At 43.2% G+C, this 24475-nt stretch overlaps 1 protein-coding gene across 2 annotated transcripts in view; it reads left to right on the top strand.

Annotated features, from left to right (window-relative positions):
- The window catches only part of dis3l2 (DIS3 like 3'-5' exoribonuclease 2), a 296352-nt gene that overhangs the window by 32572 nt on the left and 239305 nt on the right, over positions 1-24475 (top strand). For both annotated transcript variants that reach the window (XM_059651106.1, XM_059651107.1), the window contains 3 exons: positions 3291-3430; positions 11949-12002; positions 16838-16939. In XM_059651106.1, the coding sequence (XP_059507089.1) occupies positions 3291-3430; positions 11949-12002; positions 16838-16939 (296 nt within the window). The remainder of the gene's footprint in view (positions 1-3290; positions 3431-11948; positions 12003-16837; positions 16940-24475) is intronic.

Here is a 24475-nt window from a genome sequence, read left to right as displayed (position 1 = left end):
GTATTCCAGCCTTGCAATATTTTGCTTGATTCTCATCCTTGATTTTCAATTTGACAGAGATCTTTTCCATGTTTACAGCATCCCCTTTGAAAAGAATGGCATGTTTCTTTAGAATTTATGATAGTTTAGTCTCAGAATCTGATAAGTGATTTACTTCAGCAAAGTTGTTTGATTTTCTCCAACCACGTTCTTCTGAATAAAGATGGAAAATTTATTTCAGTGATGTGTATGGATAAATCTTCCAGCTGACTGTATAAATGAACATTCATGTTGATACAAATCTTTACAGGCACCACTTTGTCTTGTACATTCTTAGTTTGCAGCACAAAGTGACTCATTTGCTTCTGATACACACTTTAAGGTACAAGTAAAACCACTGCTGTAGTGTCCACCTTAGTTCTTATTGGCATCAGTTGATACCACCATCAATGACCAGCGTATTTAATAACAACTTCTTGTTGGACTGAGAATCTAGGTTTTTCTCATGCCCTTTTTGTACTACGTAAGTTTTCTATCTGCTCTTAGGTTTCCATCCTTTTGCTGTATGTTTTTCTCCTGAAACAAGCCTGTTCAAAATGTGCATGCAGCTTCTTTATACTTGTTATTTGCTGATGAATGACCTGGTTTTGCACATTGCTGGTAGTTTTGACTTTACAGTGATGTTTGTGTCTCAGTTGTCATTTTATGAATTCTTATGCTTGAGCTTAGCTGTTGAGCTTCCGTAACTACGAGCTCCTTCAAAACTACTATTTCCAGTTATTTCCTTAACTCTAGAGGTCTTTCCACCAGTAACCTCTTCTGGACTGCTTCACGTCTTAAACCATGTGCTGGCCTGTCTCTGATAATAAGGAGTAGAGCTGGATGAACACAGCAGGCTAAGCAGCATCAGAGGAGCAGGAAAGCTGACGTTTCGGGCCTAGACCCTTCAGAAAATCTAGGCGTGAAACATCAGCTTTCCTGCTCCTCTGATGCAGTATGGCCTGCTGTGTTCCTCCAGCTCTACACCTTATTAACTCAGATTCTTCAGCATCTGCAGTTCCCACTATCTCAGTGAATCTGTCTTTGATGTCTTCATTTTAAGCTATCTCCAGATTCACAGAATTCTGCTAACATCTTTAAAGTTGCTATGAAACTGGGAAATAGATTCACCATCATGCTGGCTGTGTTTGTGGAATCTGAACTTTATAGCATCACCAATGGTTTTGGTGAAAAATGTAGGAATCCTACTATAGAATGGTAGGTTTAACGTATGATGAACGGCTAAGGATCCTGGTATTGTACTCATTAGAGTTTAGAAGGTTGAGGGGAGATCTAATAGATGTATGGCTTAGAAAGGGTGGACGCTGGGAAGTTGTTTCCTTAGGCGGGGAGACTAGGACCCGTCGGCACAGCCTTAGAGTTAGAGGGGGTCAATTTAGAACGGAAATAAGGGGACATTTCTTCAGCCAGAGTGGTGGGCCTGTGGAATTCATTGCCACAGAGCGCAGTGGAGGCTGGGACGTTACATGTCTTCAAGGCAGAGATTGATGAACTCTTGGTCTCGCAAGGAATTAAGGTCTACAGGGTGAGTGCGGGTAAGTGGAGTTGAAATGCCCATCAGCCATGATTAAATGGTGGAGTGGACCGGATGGGCTGAATGGCCTTACTTCCACTCCTATATCTTATGGTCTTATTTCTTCATCAGTTTTGGACCCCTGCTTTTCTGCCTGTATCTGACTCCTTGGGATGATAGAAACTTTTCCAGTACCCATGCATAATACTCAGGGATGACTACATCTGCTTCAGTTATGTTAGCTTGAACCTAATAATAGAATTTTTGTGTGCAGGAATTCTAATTCTCATAATTTTCATCATATGGTTTCATGGTTTCTTAAAAATTTATGATGTGAAAGGCCTGCGTAGCATGATGTTTCATGAAAATTTTAGGAGTGTGTTGCTTGATTCAGTCTAAAACAAGATATTCCTGAGGCAGTTTCTTTTCCCCCCAAGACTAGACCCCTAGTTCAAAACATTTCTGCTTGCGTAGGGTATTCATTATGCAGTGTTCCTTCAGGGTGGAGCACATGGTGAGCTGCTGCTGCACTATTCACCTCTTCTCTGGGATGAACTTTTTTTTCTTTTCACTGACTATATCTACTTCAGTATAGAAATGGCATCTTTTTATTTCTTCTTTTTATTGAAGTACCCACACCCCACCAAGAATTGCAGAGAGGGTCCTGTTTTTTAATGTACGAATGGATTGATCTGGTAGATCTCCAAAGAAGTTTTTATCCTTGTCATAAGCTTTCTTCTTGTGTTAATATTCCAAGAAGAGCCAAGAGGCTGAAGCATTGAACAGCAGGAGCGTTCTCAGGAGATGTTTACTGTACAGGTGGCAAGGTTAGACTAAGCTGTTTTTTTTTGCCCAAAGTGGCCAGTAATGTCACAGACTCTTCGTGACATTCCACCATACTTAGGCAAATACATAACTGACTTCTACTCTCCTTTTTCCGTTAGCCTTTCTCTGACTCTCCCTTTCTCTCAATAGTATACTACTATCCAGTTTTTACCTCCTTTTGTTTCTGGGAAGAAGTCATGAGATTCAAAATATTACCTCTGTTTCTCACTGCAGATGTTCCCAGACCTGCTAAGTTTCTTCAGCACTATTTTCATTTCAGATCTTCAGCATCTGCAGTGTCTTTGTTTTTATCGTAATTTATAAAGAGAAACATTCACGGCACAATGGACTTTGTGACATCCCCAAAACACAGGTTAAATCCCAGGGAAGCACATAATAGAAATAGAATTTGACTGACTTACTAAATTAGTGGTGAATATTTTATCCCTTGTGTGTATAAACAATTCTGTTATAAAATAGTGAATCCGTTAGATGCCAAAGAAATGCCACAAAAGGCCAGTAATTTCTTTCATCTTATTTTGCCAGAAATGCTGCAAAAACTGCCTTTTTGTCTGAAGATAGCTTTGATGCAGTGTTCATACCTTTTGGTTTGCATTGGTTTGTATGTGTGATGCTCAAAACAATCTTTTACACATCAGTCTGAAAAAAAAAATCACCTACAAAATAAGTTGGATTTATGCAGCATGATCAAAAAAGGAAAAAGACCCAAGATAGCTCACAACCAAAGTATGAGATAAATATCACAGACAGAAGTTGCTGAAAAAGATCAGGTCTGGCAGCACCTGTGAATAGAAATCAGAGTTAACATTTTCAGGTCCAGTGACCCTTCCTTGGAGCATTTCAGTTTTTGAGATAAGTATGCAATTTTATTGATGATTTGTTTTCTTTACAGTGGAAAATCTGGCCATACGTTCAACTCCAAATGACAAACGGAATCGAAGGAGGTCTGGCCGGGGGAGGAAGAAGATATTTGAAAATTATTTCTTAAGCAGTGATGTTTCAGTTGGCTTAAAGAGAGGAGAACTTATACAGGTAATTTGTTTGAGTAGCCTCCGGATAAAAATGAAAATACTATGACTTCCTGGTGAATCTCAAAAGTAAAACCAGTGATGCTGGATTTCGATTTCACAGTGGTATAAGCCAGTTGATGTGTCGGTGATTCATCAGAACTTCAAATTGATCTAGTTTAGTCATGATTGTAAAGAACGTAACATCAAAATATTGTTATCATTAATGGACCAACTGACGGAACAGTGGCTATATTCAGCTGCAATTAATTTGCCCACTTCAATTTTAATTTGAAAATTGAGAAAAGCCAGAAGTAACGTACGCAATAGCTGCAGTGATGTTGGTAAAACTAAATGAGAGCATAGGAAGTAGATTGTTTATCTTGCTTTAGTTTTATATCTTTTCTGCTATTATGCTTTCCCTAGCAAGATGGTCTTACCTTGGAGACTCCGTGTCTGTTCCTAAAAACGGTTGCTGCCATAAATCTGATCACTGAATCAGATGTGCTTAAAATTTCCTGAACTCTCAAAGGATACATTTGAAATCACTTATTATTTGGAATCGGAAGTCAATTTATCCAATGCATTATATGTTGATCTGTTGGTAAATTGCACAGAGCAACAACAGATGGAATTTAATCCTGATGAGAGCATTTTGGGATTATCTAATAAGGGAAGGATATACACAATAAATAGTAGGTAGCTAGGGTGTACTGGGGGAAAAATGGGCTGTGGCGTACAAGTCCGTAGATCCTTGAAGGTGGCAGTAAAGCTAGACAGGGTGCTGAAGAAGGATGCTTGCCTTCATTTGCTGTGGCATAGAATATAGGATCAAGGACATCTTGTTGCTACTTTATAAAATATTGGTTGGGTTAGGGATGGAATGCAGTGTGTAGTTCTGGTCACCATGCTATCTGAAGGATGTGATTGCATTGGAGAGGGTGTAGAGAAGATTCACCAGGATGTTGCCTGGGATGAAAAGTCTCAGTTGTGAGGAGATACTGAACAAGCTGAGATTGTTTTCCCTGGAGAACAGATGGCTGAGGGAGATTATGACCAACGTATACAAAATTGAGGGGCAGAGATTGGGTAAATCATGAGACTCTTTTCCCCATAACAGATTTAGAAGATCAGAAGGTGTAAGTTCAAGGTGAGGAGTAAGTGGCTTACGGGAATTTTTTTTTCCACCCAGAGGGTGGTAGAAAAGTAGAATATGCTGCTGGGGTGGGTGGTGGAGACAGCTCCTCTCTCAACATCTAGATGAGTGTTCAAAATGGCAAGGTATAGGCTATGAATGAAGTGCAGGTAAACAAAATTTGTGTGTTTTGGAGTTTGTGGTCAGCATAGACACGGTGGGTTGAAGGGTCTGTTTCTATACTGCATGACTGTATGACATAAAAGTACCATTAGCTGATTTATTGGTAGATTTTGCTTGACATTCAATTTAATCCAATTAGTAGGTTGTAGATATGCTCGTTGAGCCAATGGGTTTGGTTGCAAATGTTTCGCCACCCTGCTCGGTAACATTGTCAGTGCGCCTCTGAAGTATCAGTGTTCTGTCCCGCTTGTTATCTGTATTCCTCGATTTGTTGGGTAGATTGGTATTACTTCTGGGTTTGTTTCTCGATGGTTTGTACACAGAGTCAAATTCAGTGTGTTCGTTGATGGAGTTCCAGTTGAAATATCAGGCCTCGAGGAATTCCCTGGTGTGTCTGTTTGGCTTGTCTGATTTTTGAATGTGTTGCCCAGTTGAATTTGTGTCCCTCGTTGTCCGTGTGCAGTTAGACAAGTGAGAATTGGTCATGGCTCTTGGTGTCTAGTTGGTGTTCATGTATCCATATAGTCAACTTTCTTCCAGTTTGGCTTATGCAGTGTTTCTCACACTCCTTGCAAAACTAACACCAACTAGCCACCAAGAGATATGATCAATTCTCACTTGTCTAACTACACACAGACAACGAGGGACACAAATTCAACTGGGACAACAAATTCAAATTCACACAAGCCGAACAGAGACACACCGGGGAATTCCTGGAGGCCTGGTAGTTCAACTGGAACTCCATCAATGAACACGTTGATTTCGACCCTGAGTGCAAACCACTGAGAAACAGAACCGGAAGAAATACCAACCGCCCCAGCAAACCAAGGCATATAAGTAACAAGCGGGACAGAACACCAATGCTTCACCGGAAGCGCACTGATGATGTTACCTAGCCGGGTGACGAAATGTTTGCAAACAAACTTACTTGCTCGGTGAGCTCATCCACTGTCCGAGCTATCAATATTCTCAAACCTTAAGCATCTACAGGTGCAGCACCCTCAAACTAGCCCGCAGATGGGAAACAAATGCCATCCACCTAAGCGCAACCTGTGAACAGCTGTAGTTCCTGCTTGAATGCCTCAGAAAGCAGGTACTGCCACAAAGCTTAAGGTATAAATCACTGGTCAGCAATCTACAGACAGAGGACAGCTGAACAGAATGGCCACAGAGTGATGAGTTACGATCAGCCATGCCCACAACTGCCTACGCAAATACAAGTGGAAAATTGCGTGCCACAAAGCTCTGTACTCCAACGCACTGCCCAAGAAATGATATTCACACTGGAACAAGCCATCAGTATACAGGACCAAAAGACCAGAACAAAGAAAAGAATATCCCTTCAAAAAAAAACTGTCCACAATCACCCACATCAACGACATGGACAACACAATTTCATAGATTAAAAACATCTCGGACCGACCTCCCACGGGCACAGAGAAGATCATCCTAATACGAGGACTGAATTATAATTACAGAGGCACCAAGAAGACTGACTTCCTTGTTACACTGGAATCAACACTAAAGAACAATGGATTCACGGAAGAAGTACAGCAGACCATCAGACAGACGATAGCCCCAACACTGAGCAAGAAAGGAATGTGGAACGCATTCAACAGAGAAGAGAGGAAAGCCCTAGAAAGACTCAAGAAAGACAGGAACATTGTAATCTTACCAGCAGACAAAAGGCACATGACAGTAATCCTCAAAAGAACCCCATGCTTACTAGAAAGCTAATTCACTAATAGCAGATACCGACACCTACCAACAGATGGCAATAGACCCGACACCAAAGCTGGGAAACCGGATTACACAAAGTACATAATTCGAGAGACATCAGCAAGACAGACTACCAAAAAAATGAAGCTAGAGGGATCCAATTTACCCCAATTCTACTGACTCCCTCAAGGTGCAAAAACTGGGAGTTCCCCTCAGATCCATTGTCTCACTGCCAGGTAGGCCAACATATAGACTTGCCAAAGAGCTACAACAGAAACTAAAATACTTAGTGGCCAACACTACCCACTCCATCCACTCATGCCAACGATTCCTCAACATCATCAAGTATACCAGGATAGATGAGGACAAGATTGATATCCTTTGACGTAACAGCACTGTTTACATCCATAAACATCAATCTAGCCAAAGAAACAATTGCCACACTGCTAGATGAAACAAGTAATCAGGCAACCCAGGATTCCAACAACGTCAGTAAGGACACCATCGTGAAACTATTAGATTTGTGACTCATAACCAACTTCACCTTCAATGGCAACGTATGCAAATAAATCAACGGAACGCCGATGGGATCCACAATATCAGGACTGATTGCAGAAGCTGTAATGCATAGGTTAGAATGGACAGCACATCCCGCTGTGCAACCCAAATTTTGGGCCTGATATGTAGATGATACCTTTGTGATTATTAAGCTCACAAAACTGGAGGAAACCCATCGACACACAAACCACATCCTTGCCAGGATAACATTCATGAAAGAAGAAGAGAACAACAGCTGATTACCCTTCCTGGGTGTAATGGTAGAATTCAAAAGCAACGGGGAGCTCCAGATTAGCGGATATAGAAAGACCACACATATTCAAATATGTGGACCAAATATTCAATTACACTAGCGACCACTCCAACACCCACAAATGGAGCTGCATCAGGACACTGTTCAAACAATATTTCAGCAACCTGGAACTGCGCAAAGCAGAACAGGGACACTTATACGAAGTCTTCAAGAGAAATGACTACCCAAAAAGCACAATCTGACGTTATCTCTGAGACAGACCGTAACAGGAAGACACAACGTGACCAGGCTCACGAATCACCGTACCGTACATCAGGACAATTCAGACATGACCATAAGATTACTCAGACCCCTAGGTATCAGAGTAGCCCACAAACCAACAATCACCCTATGACAGCTACTGACGAATGTAAAGGATCCTGTATCCAAAACTGGCATAATACACAAAATACCATGCAAGGACTGTGAGAAACACTAGGTAGGCCGAACCAGGAAAAACATTGACGATACGAATACATGAACACCAACTAGACACGACCAATTCCCACTTGTCCCACTACACGTGGACAACGAAGGACACAATTTCAACTGGGACAACACACCGATCGCATAAGCCAAACAGAGATATGCCAGGAAACTCTTGGAGGCTTGGTATTCTAATCAGAACTCCCTCAACAAACACATTGAATTAGACCCTGTGTACAAACCACTAAGAAAACAAAACCGGAAGTAATACTAATCGCCTCAGCAAACCCAAATAAATAACAAGTCGGTCAGATCACCAGCACTTCACCAGAGGTGCACTAATGATGGTACCTAGCAGGGTGTCAAAGTTTGCATCCAAACCCGCTGGCTCAGCGAGCATGTCTACAACCTCATCCACAATCTGAGCTACAAATCTTTGTTAAAACTTTAGTCCAATTAGTCTTCAACTGGAATTGAATTTTGGTACATGAGACAAAGTAATAGACTACTGTTTTTATTTAGCGCAAACTAGCATAATATAAGAAATCGGCGGCTCAAATGGCCAATCAATATGATTATGGCTGATCATCATCTTTAGCTAAATCTTGGTTGCCTACACCCCTAATTCCCCAAAATTGGTCTATATCAGTCTAAATTTATGCAGTAATAGTATCCAGAACACTCTGGATTAAAGGCTTCCAAAGATTCACATCTTTGAAGATGAAGGAAAGTGAAGAAATTCTCCTTGACAGTCCAACTGATTGATCTCTTTATCCTGATAATGTGCTAAACCTGCAGCTCATGGAAACAACACATTCTCGTCCTTATAATGAATTCACCCTCTGTTGTGTTATGAGACATTACCACTGTGTTAAGTAGAATAGTTTCAAAACATATCTGTGGGCAATTAGCAGCAACAGAATTACATTGTACTGCCTTATGTAACCTCAAGTCTCAGCAGAACTTCTGCTGTCATTGCCATTAAGCCAGAGGACCATTGCTGGTTCAGGGAGGGTTATGAATGAGCACACCAAGAGCAGGCAGACATAAATGGATTTGCCAATTTGCTGAAACTGCATACTGCAAAATGACTGCTAATGTTGTGAAGTGTGAATTCCTGGCTCTAGATTGTGCTACTTTAGATTTAATATTTATGTAATGAGAAAGGACTAATTAACAAACTGGTAGCAATGGAGTTTTGTAAAACAGTGACTATAATTCAATATAATAAAGTGTGAAGCTGAATGAACACAGCAGGCCAAGCAGCATCTCGGGAGCACAAAAGCTGACGTTTCGGGCCTAGACCCTTCTTCAGAGAGGGGGATGGGGTGAGGGTTCTGGAATAAATAGGGAGAGAGGGGGAGGCGGACCGAAGATGGAGAGAAAAGAAATAGGTGGAGAGGAGAGTATAGGTGGGGAAGTAGGGAGGGAAGAGGTCAGTCCAGGGAAGACGGACAGGTCAAGGAGGTGGGATGAGGTTAGTAGGTCGGAAATGGAGGTGCGGCTTGAGGTGGGAGGAAGGGATGGGTGAGAGGAAGAACAGGTTAGGGAGGCAGAGACAGGCTGGGCTGGTTTTGGGATGCGGTGGGGGAAGGGGAGATTTTGAAGCTGGTGAAGTCCACATTGATACCATTGGGCTGCAGGGTTCCCAAGTGGAATATGAGTTGCTGTTCCTGCAACCTGCGGGTGGCATCATTGTGGCACTGCAGGAGGCCCATGATGGACATCTCATCTAAAGAATGGGAGGGGGAGTTAAAATGGTTCGCGACTGGGAGGTGCAGTTGTTTATTGTGAACCGAGCGGAGGTGTTCTGCAAAGCGGTCCCCAAGCCTCCGCTTGGTTTCCCCAATGTAGAGGAAGCCACACCGGGTACAATGGATACAGTGTACCACATTGGCAGATGTGCAGGTGAACCTTTGCTTAATGTGGAACGTCATCTTGGGGCCTGGGATGGGGGTGAGAGAGGAGGTGTAGCACTTCCTGTGGTTGCAGGGGAAGGTGCCGGGTGTGGTGGGGTTGGAGAGCAGTGTGGAGCGAACAAGGGAGTCACGGAGAGAGTGGTCTCTCCGGAAGGCAGACAAGGGTGGGGATGGAAAAATGTCTTGGGTGGTGGGGTCGGATTGTAGATGGCGGAAGTGTTGGAGGATGATGCGTTGTATCCGGAGGTTGGTTGGGTGGTGTGTGAGAACGAGGGGGATCCTCTTTGGGCGGTTGTGGTGGGGGCGGGGTGTGAGGGATGTGTTGCGGGAAATGTGGGAGACGCGGTCAAGGGCGTTTTCGACCACTGTGGGGGGCAAGTTGCGGTCCTTGAAGAACTTGGACATCTGGGAGTGGAATGCCTCATCTTGGGGGCGGAGGCGGAGTAATTGGGAATAGGGGATGGAATTTTTGCAGGAGAGTGGGTGGGAGGAGGTGTATTCTAGGTAGCTGTGGGAGTTGGTGGGCTTGAAATGGACATCAGTTACAAGCTGGTTGCCTGAGATGGAGACTGAGAGGTCCAGGAAGGTGAGGGATGTGTTGGAGATGGCCCAGGTGAACTTGAGGTTGGGGTGGAAGGTGTTGTTGAAGTGGATGAACTGTTCGAGCTCCTCTGGGGAGCAAGAGGCGGCGCCGATACAGTCATCAATATAACGGAGGAAGAGGTGGGGTTTGGTGCCTGTAGCATGTTATATTGTTCATTCTGAAACTCGTCTTAAAACTGAGTAAAGGGAACTATAAAGTCATGAAGGATAAGTTAACTCTTATTTACTTTGAGAATACATGAAGAGATCTTCTAGTAGGCAGGCAGTGTTGTGTATTTGAAAAGAAAGGGAAGACTCACTAGATTGATTCAAGGTATGGATGGATTCTGTTATGATGTCTAGTAGCTTGGACTTATACTGACTGTTTCCCCATGTGGATGAGTTCAGGATTAGAGGCATAATCTTAGTAACGAGTCACTCATTTAGGATAGGAATGAGAAGAAATTCCTTCTCGTAGAGGGCAGTGAATCTGTGGAACCCTTTACTGCAGAGAGCTGGTGAGGCTGGATCGTTAAGAATATTCGAGGCTGAGAGAGACATTTTTAATCAGTAAGGAAATAAAGAGATATGAGGCAAAAGCAAAAAAAGTAGAGTTGAAGATTATTAATTTAACCATGATAAATTGCAGAGCAGTCTTGAGGGACTGAATGGCCTACTTCTGCAGCTATGCCTTATGGTCTTGATGATTGCATGAGATCAGTAGGTTTAAAAACTCATAATCCTGCTCAAAGTAATTCACTTCTTGACTCCCAAAAGCCTGTCTACTCTCTACAGTGCACAAGCCAAGAATGTGATGGAATACTCTCCATTTTCCTGAATGAGTGTAGCTGCAATAGTATTCAAGAAACTTGATACCATCCAAGACACAGCTTTCCATTTGATTGGCACCACATTCACAAGCATTCACACACTCCTCCACCAACGCCATGTGTACCATATCCAAGATATACCTCAATAACTCACCAAGTCTGCTTGGACTGCACCTTTTCAACCGATGACCACTACCATCTTAAAGGGTGAGGGCGGCAAATACATGGGAGCGCCAACACCTGCAAGTTCCCACCCAAGCCACTCTTAATTCTGAAATCTATTACTGTTCCATCAGAGCCATTGGGCCAAAATCCTGGAACTCCCTTCTTAAGGGCATTGTAGATGTCCTACACCAAATAGATTGCAGTTCAAGAAGGCAGCTCACCATCATCTTCTGAAGGGCAATAGGATTTGAAGTAAATGCTGGCCCAACAGCCATGCCCACATCTCATGAATGAATAAAAAGAAACCTTTCAAGAGCTGCTCTTTGGTTTGTTGGAGAGCCTTTCTTTGTTAGAAAATAATTAACCAAAGTATATATTATTATAGACTACATTATCTTCTGCATTTATATTATGCTTTACATGATCTCAAGACCATTACTATGTGCTTTGTAACTGATGAAATGTAGTCACTGTTGTAATGTTGAGCCAATCCAGTGGAAAGAAAGTGTTATTTTGGTAACCATTTAATACAACCAATTTTTTAATTTCCAACTTTTGTACACTCTTCATATGCTTTTATAGATTGTTTAAAAATTATAATTGTCATACATGCTGAGTTATTGGTTAACGTTAAAATGAAAAAAATTATGTGAAGCAGTCAATGTTAGATAAATTATTCCAAATGCAATGGTTTGTAAAATTAAAATCATCACTTTTTCTATTGGCATTTACAGGGTCCACTGAGAATAAATCCGAAAAATTACCAGGAGGCTTTTATTCCTTCTCCTGTAAGTAAAGACAAGTAAAAGCTAATTTTGGCACAGTTCTCCCTTCCTCTTGTAGACCAGTACAGTTTAGTGCAGTCTATTGTTTCAGAAATGGTGTGTTAAATACTTTCTCTGTTGTGGTGTATTTTTACATAAGACGTTGAGGTAAATTTTGGTTTACTTTCTGGTGTTGCACGAATGATGCTGTTCTGTAATTTCACTACACAATGCTTGCCAAATAAGGCAGAGCAGCAACAAAAATTCTGCACAATTAGCTACGGATTGCCTTCTACAATATTTGCTGCAATCACTAGACATATTCCACACATTTCTATGAAACCAGTAAATCATTTTAATTTTAAGTACTTGCTTACATATATGTTGAGTGGCTCACATTTCTCAATGTACGGCCGTTTATCACTTTAAATATGGCTTTATGTGCACATTGCCTGCAGCAAATGCTGGACGTTCTTAGCAGATTTGATAGCCCATTTGGTAAGAAACAGTGCTTTTGTTCCAGGCTTATACTGACTCTTCATCAGAATATGTGGAAAAGAGAAATGTCATGGCATTTGAAGAAATGAAAAAGGAGGTGGAGGAGGAGCAAAGGGAAGGTTTGTGATTGGATAAAAGGCAGAAGAGATTTAAATGGCAAAAAAGTTTTGTGGCAATGGGTAAAGAAAAGACACAAAGATGTGAGCAGATAAGCTGTGAATGACTGGACAGCAGCAGTCTAAATGCAGAATGAAGGAAGAAAGAAGGATGCAGTAGAAACGAAGCCAGAGGAAAAAAAGAAACTAGAGATGACGATCTAAAATTGTTGAGTTCAGCAAGCTGTAGACATCACTTCGGAAGATGGGGTGTTGTTCATGAAGACTGAAAGAACTGTGGATGCTGTAAATCAGAAACAAAAACAGAAGTTGCTAAAAAAAGCTCAGCAGGCCTGGCAGCATCTGTGAAGAGAAATCTGAGTTAACGTTTCGGGTCCAGTGATCCTTCCTCAGCATTGATTGTAACTAGGAAAATCTTGGTTTCTCAGCAGTGGATAGGATGCGGGGAGGGGTTAAGGAGTAAACAATAGGTGGGAATAGAGCCCAAAGAGAGAGAAGAATAGTTGGACTGACAAAGGAGTGGTTAATGGAAACTGTTAGTGGCTAACAATAGTCAGTGTGTAATGGCAGACTATATCATAATAAGGCCTGGTGTGTGAGGTGGCTGCCAGGACATGGGATATTGAGTCTGGAGGGCTGCAGGGTCCCCCAGTGGAAAATGAGGTGTTGTTCTTCTAGCTTGTGTTGAGCTTTGCTGGAACACGGCAGCATGCCTGAGACAGAGATGTTGGCCAGGGAACAGAATGGTGTGTTAAAATGGCAGGCAACTGGGAGCTCCAGGGTTTTTCTGTGAGCAGAACGTAGAAGTGCTGTGAAGCGGTCAAACAGTCTACGCTTCAATTCCCCAATGTAGAGGAGAGCACATTGCGAGCGGTGAATGCAGCAGACTGGATTCTGCTTCACTGGAAGGTATGTTTGGGCCTTGGATGCTGAGGAGAGAGGAGGTAAATGGGCAGGTGTTATACCTATATTGGTTGCAGCGGAAGGTGCCGTGGGGCTGTGGGAGGGTGCTAGGAGTGAAGGAAGAGTGGACTAGGAGGCACCAGAGGGAACGGTCCCTATGGAAGACAGACAAGGGAGGGGAATGTGTGTCTGGTGGTGTCATCTTGTTGGAGGTGGCAGAAATGGCAGCTGTTGATCTTCTGGATATGGATAAAGGAGCCCTATCACTGTTGTGGGAGGGACGAGACGGGTTGAGGGCAGAGATGCAGGAGTTGGTTCAGACCCAGTTGAGAGCCCTATTAACAATGGTGCTGGAGAATCCTTGTATAAGGAAGAAGGTGGATATTTCGGAGGCTCCATTGTTCGAAGTGGGCCTCATCAGAACATATGCAATGGAGACTGAGAAACTGGGAAAATGGAATGGCGCCTTGACAGGAAGCTGGGTGCGAGGACATATTGTCCAGATCACGGTGAGAGTCATTGGGTTTATAGTGGATATTGGTGGCCAACCTGGCCCCAGAAATGGAAACAGATGTTGAGGAAAAGAAGGGAGGAGCCAGAGATAGACCAACTGAAAGTGAGGGCAGAATGGAAATTGGAAGCGAAATTGATGAACTTTTTCAAATCCAAATGAGACAGGAAAGCAGCACCGATGATCGAAAGAATTGTGGTTGGCGGCCAGAATAGGACTGGAACAAGGAATGTTCCATGTACCCCATGAAGAAGCAGGCATAACTGGAGCCCATGAGGGTATCCATGGCCACCCCTCTGACCCGAAAAAATGAGAGGAGTTTAGAGTTGTTGAGGGTGAAGATGAGCTTGGCCAAGTGGAGTGTGGTGATGGGTGGGGATGGTTCAGGCTTCCGCTTCAGGAAAAATCAAGAGCCCCGAGACCCTCCTGGTGTAAAGGGATTGCATGCCCATGGTAAATAGGAAGCAGCTGGAGCCTGCAAACTGGAAATTCTGAAACTGGTGTAAAACGTTAGAGGAAAAGCAGATTAAAGTGGACAGGGAGTGGACTAGGAGAGAAAAGACTGAGTCAAGATAGGAAGATATGAGTACTGTGGGAAGGAGCAGGCTGAAACAATGGGTCTGCTGGGCAGTCCTGTTTGTGGATTTTGGGAAGGAGGTAGATGCAAACTGTGTGTAACTGGGGGATTGTCAGCTTGGAGGCAACTGAGGGGAGATCACCCAATGAAATGAGGTCAGTGACTGTAGTTTATCCAATGCCCTGATGTGCCATGGTGGGGTCATGATCGAGGGGAAGATAGGAGGAGGTATCTGAGAGCTGGTGCTTAGCCTCACTATGTACTCCTTTGTCATCCAACTGCTCTTCTGTCTGTTTGGGCTCAATCCCCATCTATTGTTTACTCCTTACCCCCTTCACCCCCATCTGCGGCGTATAAACCGACATTTTCCTAGCTACCAACAGTTCTGAGGAAGGGTCATCAGACCCGAAATGTTAACTCTGATTTTGCTTAGCAGATGCTGCCAAATCTGTTGAGTTTTTCCAGCAACTTCTGTTTTTGTTGTTGTTCTTGAAGCTTAGGTTGAATATAATTGGAATGCATTAGCAGTCAAGGGCAGAAACATCATAGTGGGAGCAGTAAGGAGAATTAACATGCTAATTGACAGAATGCTTATGATATGGCTTGTGGACTGACTAGAGACTTCGTGCAAAGGTGTCACCCAATCTATAGTTGGTGTCTCCACCATAGTGGGGAGTTGGTGGCGTGGTCGAAATGTTCCTGAGTTAGTAATCCAGAGGCCCAAACTGATGCTATGGGGTCTTGGGTTCAAATTTCACCATGGCACCTGGTGGAATTTAAATTCAAATAATAACAATTCTGACATTATAAAGCGAGTCAATAATGGTGTCGGTAATGAATGTTGTAAAAACCCACTGGTTCACTAATTCCTTTCAGCATGGAAATATGCCATCTTTACCTGGTCTGGCCTACGTATGATCCTGAGACTCTGAACAATGTGCTTGATTCTTCACTGTCCTCTGAAATTGCTTAACAGGCTAAACTGCTTAACAGGCAGTTCAAGAGCAGTTGGGGATTAGCAACAATTGCTGGATTTGCTAGTGATGCCCACATCCCATGAAAGAATAAAAAAATTCAGAAAACTACATAGCAGTATACTAACTTGAAAGAAATACATTGAATTATGTCTAACTTGAAAGCGATAATTTAAACAAGTAACATGTAATGAGCAAGTATTACATCTCTTACACTTTCTTAGTAAAATGCCATAGGATTATTTCCATGTCAGGTTAATGAATGGGAAATATAATCGCTGTTACTTCACTGGTTTGGAGTCAAAATTTTAAAACTCCTGCCCTGACGACATTGTAGATGCACGAATACTAAATGGACTACAACAGTACAAGAAGGCAACTCATCACAACCTTCTCCGGAGCAATTGGGGCAGGGAATAACTGTTGGCTGAGTTATTGAAGCATTGGTTTTATGAAGCAGTTTTATGGGCATATATGTATTGTATCATGGCAGAATTATTCTGTGTAGATATGAAACAAAGTTTTCCCATAATAGAATTAATTCTGTCTTCATATGGATAATGGGGACACTGGCCTTAGCACTACTGCAAAATCATCATCTTCAGCCAGAAGTTGTGATTTTATGTTTCATCCTCCCAGTGAATGTGAGCATTGGTAATTCTGTCTTGCTTGTGTTACTTCCTGATTGATCAGAAACGGCAAAGCAGGCTAAAGTTCATTCCAATTGGTTTAATTTTCTATGGTTTAAAGCAACTACTTGGAACAAGTTTCATGCCTTTTTCAGGATATCAAGGAACCAATGAGTGGTTCAAACCAACTGCCGTCCAGGATCGCTTACAGTTCTTGATATAGATATATTGTATTTCTTAATTGGTTGTGATGACTGAGAAAATGAGAGAGAATGGTGAATTACTCTCATTGGTTAGTGTTCTCCCTTCTTTGTCTAAAATTGTCTCTATTCCACCAACTTGGATAATTCTGTTGTTTGTTGAACATGATTTGGGGTGCCTGTTGTTTTTTATGGCATGATGCTGGTACAGATTTTGGGAAAAGTCCTGACAAGACTGGCCAATTTAAATCAAGTGTACACAGATGTACATTGTCAACTGACTGCAGAGTCCACAAACTTCATAGTGGTTATAGCCATACATCATTTACCTCTGTATAACTTGATACCATTTCTGTGCATCCTACTTCTTTAATGCTAATCTAATGTTCTTTGACATTATCTTGATTTTATAGCTTTTTATTATTAATTCCTTTAAAATTGTTGCTTTCAGGATGGAAACAGAGACATTTTTATCAATGGTATCATTTCCCGAAACAGAGCCTTGAACGGTGACATAGTGGTGGTAAAGCTCCTGCCTAAAGAGAAGTGGAAGGTAAGTTTCAGATATAAAGTGAAAAATATATTTTTTTTCTCGTCACCCCAAACCTACCAGTGCCTGTTCCGAACATTTGGAAATTCTTAATAGCATTTAGGTGCTTGCGTGAAGGCAGAATTTAATCCAGTTGACTGGGGTCCTGCCTGTTGTCTTATCTAGAGACCCTTACTTATCAAGCATTTGAATGGACAGAGTGGACAGAATCAAATACGCTGGGGGTGGAAATATTATCCATCCAAAACTACTGCCCTCAAAGCCTGGTAGATGTTTCCTGGAGGCTGTATCAGTTGGAGCAGTGGTGGAACTGAACCCACTAAAGGCCCAGCATCAACCTGGTACCCAGCTCGCAGGTTGGTGAGAGGGAGTTTGGACGTGGACTTTGGGAGCAGGGATAGGGTTGTGGTGTTTATCACCAAGTCCTTCAATCAGAAACTGAATGTTTAATATTGAGGGATTTATTCATGGTGCTGCAAGCAAACTATTGGTTTTGCTCCTCTGGTTCCCCTGTGATGATGCCTTTCTGTTGCACGTTGAATGCCAAAGGCAGTGAGATAATGCCTATAAATGGACATTAATTGCTTTGAATTGGTAGCAGGGTGGTGGGGAAGATGGTTCATGAGCTTCCATACCCTAAACTTAAGGTTGGCATGATTTACATTTCCAAACTGCCTTTGGGGAAGGTATTAAATAGTGCAAATAACCTATTTTTATACTGATAACAGTTAAAATTATCCATGTGGTAGCTATTATATGGAAAGTATGAACATGTTCTGTCAAAAGCTAGTTTAGGATTTTAACTGAATTTTAGTTTTTTTGAGGAGACTTTTTTTTTCCACTGGTGGGATGTGAGTGTCACTGAGCCAACATTTATTGTTAAGCCCTGGTTGCCCATGAGATTCGGGGTGATGACATTTAAGCCGCCTTGAACCACTGAAGTCCAGTTGGATAGGCATGCCCCCAATAACATTATGGAGGGTATTCCAGGATTTTGACCTAGTAACAGGGAAAAAAATAGAAATATTTTCATGTCAGGACAGTGAGTGGCTTGGAGCAGAACTTGTAGGTGGTGGTGTTCCCATCTATCTACTGTCCTTGTCCTTCTAGATGGAAGTGGTCATGAGTTTGGAAGGTGCTCTCTGGGATTTTTAAATATCTGCAGTGCATCTTGTAGATAGCAGGCACTGCTGCTCCTGAGCATTGGTGGTGGAGTAACTGACTGGCACCATATCCATAAACAACCAAGTAGGTTTCTTACTGGATGGCATTAAGCTTCTTGGGTGCTGTTGGTGCTGCACCTATCTAGGCAAGTAGGGAGTATTCCATCACACTCCTGACTTGTGCCTTGTAGATGGTGGACAGACTCTGGCGAGTCAGGTGAGTACTTGCCTCTGACCGGCTTGTTAAGTGACTGTATTTATATGGATAGTCCAGTTGAATCTCTGATCAATGGTAACTGTGAATATACTAATAGAGTGGGATTCAGTGATGGTATTGAATTTCAAGAGGCAGTAGTTACGTAATCCCTTATTGGAGATTAATGGCACTCGTGCTATTTGCCACTTTTCAACCGAAGCCTGAAGATTGTCTAGACAGTGTTGCATATGAACATGAACTGCTTCAGTATCTCAGGAGTCATGAAAGGTGCTGAACATTGCACAATCGTTAGTGAACATCCCCATTTATGACCTTATTATGGAGGGAAGATCATTGATGAAACAGCTGAAGATGGCTGGGCCTAGAACAATAGGGAGCACCTGCAGAGATGTCCTGGAGCTGAGATGACTGACCTTCTAAAATCACAACAGTCTTTCTGTGTGCTAGGTATGACTCCAACCAGGGAAGAGTTTGCCTTCTGATTCCCAACAAGTCTAATTTTGCCAGGGCTCCTTACATCGTACTCAGTCAAATGCAACCTTGATATCAAGGGCAGTCGTTCTCACACATCTCCGAAATTCAGCTCTTTTGTCCATGTTTGAATCAAGGCTGTAATGAGGTCAGGAGCTGAGTGACCCTGGCGGAACCCAAACTGGGCTTTATAGCTCAAGTTATTGCTGAGTAGGTGCTGCTTGATAGTCTTGACACCTTCCTTCACTTGTAAATCGTCTCAAGCACAGTACATTTCTCTTACTTGGGAAGCTACCTCCCCTCTAAAGCTGACATTGATGCAGAGATTGAACAACACATTGAATCTGTGAGCGCAGCCTTCAGATGAGAGTCTTCGACATGACGTCCGTGCCAATACAAAGAACCTGGTTGTCAGCCTATCATTCTTCCAACTCTTCTATATGGCTCCAAATCTAGACTGCCTGTAGATGCCACCTCAAGGAGCTTAAGAAGTACCATCAAAGCCATCTGAGACAGAGTCTCTGCATCAGCTGGGAAGACCGATAAACTAACAACAACCTTGAAGCAGCTAACAGCATTAGCATCAAGGCCATGATCGTCTTAAACCAACTCCACTGGGCTGACAACATGCCCCAATTGCCTTAGTTCCGACTACCAAAGCAGATCATATTTGTCCAGCTTGTCCAAGGTGCTTGACTGTGAAGAGGACAATGGAAGCAATTCAGAGACTTATTGAAGGCTTCTCTCAAGAAATGCAGCATAGATATTAATATATGGAAGATGCTCGTTCAGGAGAAGTTGACTTGGGAGAAGCTGCTATGTGAAGGGATGTAATTCTTTAAGAATACCCATCAGCAAGAGAAAGTACAGAAAAGAAACCAGTTAAAGGGATACTACCAATCTCAAGGTCAAGGACCAGTTACACCTCCCGGAAACACCTGCCAAATTTGTGGTCAGAGATTTGGCTCCAGGATTGCTCTCAGAAGCACCCTTCGAACCCGTGAGCAATGAACATTAAACATGAACAATAAACATTTCTTTGGTGCACAATCGTACTTGTTAGTGAGTGATTGCCAAGCAACTTCACTCTACTGATGATTGAGGCAAGACTGATGAGCCCAAATTGGCTGGGTTGTATTTATCATGCTTTTTGTGCATGGGACATGTATCTGGACAATTTTCCACATTTGTTGGTTAGATGCCAATGTTGCAACTGTGCTGGAACAGCTTGGCTAGGGGTGTGCCAATTCTGGACAACAAGTCTTGAGCACTATTACCAAAATGTTGTTAGGGCTCATAGCCTTTGCAGAATCCAGTGTCTCCAACCATTTCTTGATGTCATGTGGAGTGAATTGAATTACTGAAGACTGATATCTTGGATGTTGGAGGAGACCTAGATGGATCATCTACTCGGCACATCTGACAGAAGATTTTTGCAAATGCTTCAGTGTTATCTTGTATGTTACTGGGCTTTCCCATCGTTGAAATAGGGATATATGTGACACTTGCTCCTCCGGTGGTTTGTTTCATTGTCCACAACTGTTCATGACTGGATGTGGCAAGACTGCAGAACTTTAAATTTGATCTGCTGGTAGGTTGCTTAACTCTATTTATCACTTGTTGATCATGCTGTTTGGCATGCAAGTAGTTTTGTTTTATAGATTCACCAGATTGGCACTTCATTTGTAGGTATAAAGAACATAGAACAGTACAGCACAGTACAGGCCCTTTGGCCCACAATGTTGTGCTGAACTTTTACACCAATCCTAAGTTCTATCAAACCTCCAACCCTACATTATACTATCATCCATGTGTCTATCTAATAGCTGCTTAAATGCCTCTAATGAGGCCGACTCCACTAACCTCTTCGGCAATGCATTCCACACCCCGACCACTCTCTGAATAAAGAACCTACCTATAATGTCTGCCCTATATTGACCTCCGTTTACTTTAAAACTATGCTCCCTTGTAATACCTATCTCCACCCTAGGAAAAAATCTCTGGCTGTCCACTATCTATACCTTTGATCATTTTGTATACCTCTATCAAGTCACCTCTCATCACTCATCGTTCTGAAGAGAAAAGCCCTATCTCTCTCAACCTTTTCTCGTAAGACCTTCCCTCCATTCCAGGCAACATCCTGCTAAATCTCCTGTGCACCTTTTCCAATGCTTCCACATCTTTCCTGTAATGAGGCAATCAGAACTGGACACAATACTCTAGATGTGGCCAAACCAGGCTTTTGTATAGCTGGAGCATAACTTCACGACTCTTGAACTCATTCCCTCTATTAATGAAAGATAACACACCATGTGCTTTCTTAACAACCCTATCCACCTGGGTGGCAACTTTCAGGATACTGCGGACAAGAACCCCAAGATCCCTCTGCTCCTCCACACTGCCAAGAATATTTCCGTTAACCCTGTATTCTGCTTTCAAATTTGTCCTTCCAAAATGAATCACCTCACACTTTTGAGGGTTAAACTCCATCTGCCACTTCTCAGGCCAGCTCTGCATCCTATCAATGTCTCTTTGTAACACAGAACAGCCCTCCGCACTATCCACAGCTCAACCCACCCTCGTATCGTCCGCAAACTTACTAATCTATCCTTCCACTCCTTCATCCAAATCATTCACAAAATTACAAATAGAAGAGGACCCAGAACAGATCCTTCTTGTACACCACTTGTAACTGAGCACCATGTTGAATATTTTCTGTCCACTACCACCCTTTGTCTTTTAAGGGCCAGCCAATTCTGAGTCCAATCTGCCACATTTCCCCATATTCCATGCCTCCTTACCTTTTCTACCAGCCTACCATGGGGAACCTTATCAAAAACCTTACTCAAATCCATGTCTACCACATCCACTGCTCTACCTTCATCCACGTGTTTGGTCGCCTCTTCAAAGAATTCAATAAGGTTTGTGAGACATGATCTTCTACTCACGAATCCGTGCTGTCTATCACGAATCAAGCTGTGCCTTTCCAAGTGATCATAAATCCTATCTGTCAGAGCCCTTTCCAATAATTTGCCCACCACTGACGTAAGGCTAACTTGCCTGTAATTTATGGGGTTATCCCTGTTCCCTTTTCTGAACAAGGGAATGACGTTTGCCCTCTCCAATCTTCTGGCACTATACCCGTGGACAGTGAGGACGAAAATATCATCGCCAGAGGCCCTGCGATCTCTTCCCTCGCTTCCCACGGAATCCTTGGATAAATCCCATCAGCCCTGGGGGACTTATCTGTCCTCAAGTTCCTCAAAATTTCTAGTACATCTTCCTTACTAACATCCATCTCCTCTGGCCTACCAACCTGTTTCACATTGTCCTCCTCTACAACTAGGTCCTCTCAGTTGTGAATACTGAAGAAAAGTATTCATTAAGGACCTCTCCTATCTCTTTAGGCTCCGTGCACAAATTCCCTTTACAATCCTTGATCGGCCCTACCCTTTTTCTGGCCCTTCATTTAGTCCACATGTACGTGTAAAAAGCCTTGGAGTTTTCCTTGATCCTATCTGCTAAGGTTCTCTCACGCTCCCTTCTACTTCTCCTAAGCCATTTCTTCAGGTCCTTCCCGGGTAACCTGTATCCCTCTAGAGCCGTTTCTGTTCCTTGTTTCCTAAACATTATATAAGCCGCCTCCTTCCTCTGAACCGGCCGTTTGACCTCTCTTGTGAACCAAGGCTCCCTCATTCGACCGCATCTTCCCTGCCTGCTCGCGACAAACATGCCGAGTACATGCAGTATGCATTCCTTAAACAATCTCCACATTTCAATAGTGCTCTTCCCTGACAGCATCTGTTCCCCTTTTATGTTACCCAGTTATTGCCTAACAGAATTGTAATTACCCTTCCTCTGATTATAAACCTTACCCTGTTGTACGTACCTATCCTTATCCATGATTATCGTGAAAGAAACAGAGTTATGATTGCTCCTGCCAAAATGCTGTCCTACCAACAGGTCTAACAGTTGGCCCGGTTCATTGCCAGGCACCGAATCCAAAGTGGCCTCTCCACGTGTTGGACTATCTACGTACTGTGTCAGGAATCCTTCCTGAACACAGTGGACAAAACCTGCTCCATCTAAACTATAACAACTAAAAGGTTTCCCATCAATATTTGGACAGTTGAAGTCACCCATGCCTACAACCCTGTGACTTCTGCACCTTTCCAGCCTCTGCCTCCCAATCTGCTCCTCCGGCACGGTAGCTCAGTGGTTAGCACTGCAGCCTCACAGCGCCAGGGACCCGAGTTCGATTACAGCCTCGGGTGACTGTCTGTGTGGAGTTTGCACATTCTCTCTGTGTCTGCGTGGGTTTCCTCCGGGTGCTCTTGTTTCCTCCCACAGTCCAAAGATGTCCAAGCTAGGTGGATCGGGGTAGGCGGATTAGCCATGCAAAATTGCCCATAGTGTTCAGGGATGTGTGGGTTACAGGGGGATGGGCCTGTGTGGGATGCTGCAAGGGGCGGTGTGGACTTGTTGGGCCAAGGGGCCTGTTTCCACACTTTAGGGAATCTAATCTAATCGAATCTAATCTAATTCTCTGCATCTATTCGGGGGTCTGTATAAAACCCCCAACATAGTGACTTCTCCTTTCTTGTTCCTGACCTCAACCCAAACTGACTCTGCCTGAAATGTCTCGTGCACTCTTCTTTGAACCAGGGTTGATCCCCCGGCTTGATGATCATGGTTGACTGCGGTGGTCACTGTTATCAATGCTGTCATGGACAGATTCATCTGCAGCTGGCAGATTGATAAGGATGAGGCCAAGTATGCTTTTCTTTCTTGTTGGTTCCTTCACCACTTGCCATAGATCCAATCTAGCAACGGTGTACTTTAGCACCCAACCAGCTCATTCAGTCGTGCTGCTGTCAAGCTACTCTTGTCAGTGGACGTTGAATTCCCCCACCCAGCGTAGTTTAGATTAGATTAGATTCCCTACAGTGTGGAAATAGGCCCTTAGGCCCAACAAGTCCACACCGCCCCTTGCAGCATCCCACCCAGACCCAACCCCTCTGACCCACACACCCCTGAACACCGTGGACAATTTTGCATGGCTAATCCGCCTACCCTGCACATCTTTGGACTGTGGGAGGAAACCGGAGCACCCGGAGGAAACCCACGCAGACATGGGGAGAATTGCAAACTCCACACAGACAGCCTTACTGCACCCTTCCCACCCTCTGTGCTTACTGTGTGTTGTTCAACGTGCAGGACCACAGAAACAACTGCTGAGGGAGAGCAGTGCATGGACATCAGCAAGAGGTTTCCTTGCCTGTGTTTGATATGATGCCATGAGATTCATGGTGGGAAGAGCCAATGTTGAGGACATTCAGAGCAACTCCCCACAATATACCACCATGTCGCCACCTCTGTTGGACCTGTCTGTTGGGACAGGACGTATCTGGGATGGTGATGGTGGTGTCCAGAACATTGCTAGTAAAGAATACTTTATTGGGTTGACAGGGTTGTTCTGCCATTGTTTCCTGTGGCTAGGTTGATACCAGATGTTCTGTCTAGATCCATGCCTTTTATTTCCTGAGAGCTTAAAAGTTCAACCATTCGAACCTCCATTGCCTTTCAGGGAAGCCATCGCTCATTATCTACCTCAACTCAGTCAGTTTATATTGTCCCCATAGTCCTTAAATTTTAGGAGGAAGTGCCCTTGGACTTTACTATTTTCTC

The sequence above is a fragment of the Stegostoma tigrinum genome, chromosome 14 (genome assembly GCF_030684315.1).
Source record: "Stegostoma tigrinum isolate sSteTig4 chromosome 14, sSteTig4.hap1, whole genome shotgun sequence".
Classification (NCBI taxonomy): Eukaryota; Metazoa; Chordata; class Chondrichthyes; order Orectolobiformes; family Stegostomatidae; genus Stegostoma; species Stegostoma tigrinum.
Note: the sequence above shows the minus strand (reverse complement) of the source record. Positions and strands in the feature narration are given on the sequence as shown.